General features: G+C 47.1%; 1 protein-coding gene across 1 annotated transcript in view; it reads right to left on the minus strand.

The window, feature by feature from the left end:
- Positions 1 to 891: 891 nt before the first annotated feature.
- ADPRHL1 (ADP-ribosylhydrolase like 1) overlaps positions 892 to 3438 on the minus strand; it is a 21278-nt gene continuing 18731 nt past the window's right edge. Inside the window, exons 6-7 of the mRNA XM_009638907.2 lie at positions 2082 to 2214; positions 892 to 1232 (exon numbers count right to left, since the gene is read on the minus strand). Coding sequence (XP_009637202.1) covers positions 1075 to 1232; positions 2082 to 2214 — 291 coding nt within the window. The 3' untranslated portion in view covers positions 892 to 1074. The remainder of the gene's footprint in view (positions 1233 to 2081; positions 2215 to 3438) is intronic.

Below are 3438 nucleotides of genomic sequence, written 5' to 3' on the forward strand. Positions count from 1 at the left end.
AAAGGGAAAAGGGAAAAAAAAAGTTGAAGAAGTTGGAGCGTCGGGCTGAGGTGAGGCAAGGCGAAGCGAGATGAGGCAAGGCAAGGCAAAGCAAGGCAAGGGGAAAAAGGAAAAAAGGGGACAAGGAAAAAAAAGGAAAAAGGAAAGAGGAGAAAGGAAAAAGGTAGAGCAGTTGTAATTGTTTTCTTGCTGGGGTTTTTGTGGTGCTCAGACTTGTGAAATGTATCACAGCCTGACTGCTGACCTATTACAACTGCTTGAAGACCTCAGCCAAAAATTCTGATACTGATACAGCAACATATAATCTGCTCAATCTAAAAATAAAGAATGATGCTTAGAAAATAGTGTAAGATTAATTTATTTACAAATATTTCAGCCAGTTATATTTTAAAAAAAACTTTTGTTCTGAAAACTGAAGAATAAAAGTGCAATTGAGGAATTTTAGACGCAGATGCTTTGCTGTTCCTTGGGGGTATTTTTAGTGTTGGCTTTTCCTTTTCTGGAAGCTTCTAATGTAACAATACCTTGCACCACAGTGCTGATGCAGGGATCAGTGGTTCATTAAAAGCTAATCCGTGAGACATTAGATTTACAAGTGTCACAGACACATTAGATTTGAGAACAAGGAGGAACAGCAGTGGTGAAAGGATTGTCAAATATACAGAGAATATCCCCATAAGTGGTACTACCATTAGTTTTGCAGGAAAGCATTAGTTCTAAAAATTAATTTTGTATGTGTAATTACTGGTCACAGCTGTTTAGGAAGTGGTATTATAGCAAGTTAGACTGAAATCAATCAAAAGAGGTTTTATTTATTTTTTTCCATTTGAGATTATCTCACTGGTTTAAGCAGCACTCTTTATACTCAGAAATCCCTACATCTGTAAAAAAAAAAACCACAAAGACTGTAAATATCTAATCAGTCTTGAATAATTCAGCTATCTTTGCTTGCACACGAACTACATACAACCTTTCAGACTAACTCCCGGCTAATTCCTTCGCTATGAACGTCAGTCAGTTATCTACAAGGATTTGATATAGTCTTTATAGAAAGAGAAAATGGCAGAAACCGCTTTACTTTTCCTCCATGGATAGTCGGTAAAGATTCTCGCCCAAGTACTCGAGCCTCTCCCGTTGTTCCAGGTCCTGGTACAAGCCTTTGGGGACCTTGCTCAGGCCGTAAACCAAGCCGTACAGGCAGCCGGCAATAGACCCGGTAGCTGCGCTTTCTCCTGCGGGTTTAAGCATAATTGCAATGGTCTCTCAGAGTCACCTTCACATACACAACCAAAACCCACGCTGCACAGAGGAGGAAATATTACGCTGCCCATGGAGCGTGGTGAGGGCATGTTGGGTCACTCCCAAAGGCTTGCACCACCCCATGTCCTGCCTCTGGCAGTGCCAGGTGAGGATGCCTAGGGAACAGAGTGATGCCAAAGCAAGGATGCGGCGCCGCCCCTGAGGCATACGTTCCTGGGCTAGGAGTTTATTTGGTTTTGGGAAAATCCACTCCAACACAACAGCTCTTGCAAGCAGCTCGCCATTGCGAGGGAAAAGGAGGGAAAAGTAGTTGCAGGGGGCCCTGCTACATGGCAAACCTGGATTGGAGCATACCTTCCTTCCTAACAGCACAGCACGGCATTGCACGTGCTTTAAACCATCTAGCCACGGTGAGTAGCACCAATGCTCTGTGCCGTGCCCGTGGGTTTGTGCCTGCTGGGCTCTCCAGCAAGGGGCTGTGAGCTCTCTTGGTTTCACTATGTGCAGCCAAAAGGTTGCATTGCCAAAGGCACCAGTAATTTGGTGGGGGAAGATGCCAGCCCTTTACTAAGTCATATTGGGTTTACTTCTCATGCACGCCTCAAAATTGTGAGTCTCAGATGGAGCAACATTTGAAAAGTGGTGTGAACGGCTTGCATGGCATCTGCTGCTGCAAGAAGGATGTTTAGGGGGTAAAACCAGGGGTGCAGATATAACAGGCAGCATGACAGATTGGCCAACAGTGGCAGCCAACATCCCGGGGGGCTCTTTCCTGCCGCTGGCAAGGGAGAGGGGGGTGGGAGCCATGGGGGGGCCCTTACCTCCGTGGAACATGGAACGGTTGCAGAGCTCCGTCCAGTCCCCACCGCAGCCCAGCAGAGCATCGTAGGCAATCATGGGGGCATCGTGGCCTCGTCTTCCTCCCCGGCCTTCAGAGCTCCACCTCCTGTACGTCTGCGGGAGAGACGGCGGTGTCAGGGTAGGGCACTGCAAATGGGGATGTGGGGCCTGCGGCTGCGCCAGAGTGGCTTCTCTCCTGCTGGGTGGGAATAGCTTGTCTCACAGGGAAAGGGCAGTAGGCCTCTTGACTCCCCTTGTCACACATTTGCAAATGTTTCAATCAACCAAATTTTACATGGGGGTGAAAAAGTTCTGATTCAGTAATTTCTTTCGGGGCTCGATTTCAGACTACGTTAATCCAAGCCCCCTTCTCTGACTTTTTCTTGCCAAACCCTTTCTCTCCTCTTCCACAAGCCTTTATTGAACAAGAGGGAAGGTAATTTGCAAAAGTAAGAAACAATTCTTCCCCAAGAGAAGAAAGAAGAAAAAAACCCCAAAGCCCACAGCTAAGTTTGCAAAGGAAAATCGGATTTTCTCCAGAGGAGGTAGCTTCAGAACCTTTTTCCTGCCCAAAATCCCCAAATGAACTCAACACTGATAAATCCATGGTAAAAGAAACTCCTTCCCTTAAAGGAAATGGGCAGCTTTATTTCCTGAAGTTTAAGTTATGTTATGGTAGGTTGAACTGTTGCTGCTTGGCTGGCTCTTGGCTTCTGCAACATGGATGAAGGGTTTGCATTTCTATCTGTCCACCTTCACCTCAGCCATTACATACTTGGTTGTGGTTTATCTACATATACACCAGACAAGGCAGAGTTGGACTACGGCTTCACTCTGCTGCTTTCTTTTTCTTTTTTTCTTTTTTTTTTTTTTCAATCTAGGAAGCGTATTTATGTCTTTATGCTGTCCTCGGACACATGCAAACTTTCCAGCCTTATTGCTGCCATTTGGGTGCTGGTGGGGCAGTACTGACACACGTGTGGTACTACCAAAGGCAAGAGGACTAAGTGTGGAGCTGCTATTCTGGGTGCGCAGGCAGGTGGCTCGAGTGTCACTTCATTTAGGCCTTTAAGAACGCTGATGCTCTGCACCCATCTGATGTCGCCTTGCTGCAAAAACTTTACACGAGGGCTAGCTGTCCTCGGGTCTGAGCCTCTGGGGACTTAGCTGCACCAAGGCAGCGTTTCTCAAACATTGCAAAAGTGCACCCTCCTTTCGACTCCTGCACCTTCGTGCAGCCCTGCGATGTGGCACCAGCCCAGCTTCCCTAGGGTGGGCGGGCAGGCGAGGAGCGGCAGCGCTGAGGGCATGGACGGGGATCTCAATGCACACTCCCTC

This window comes from Egretta garzetta, unplaced genomic scaffold, assembly GCF_000687185.1.
Source record: "Egretta garzetta isolate BGI_Z169 unplaced genomic scaffold, ASM68718v1 scaffold5, whole genome shotgun sequence".
NCBI classification, from domain to species: Eukaryota; Metazoa; Chordata; class Aves; order Pelecaniformes; family Ardeidae; genus Egretta; species Egretta garzetta.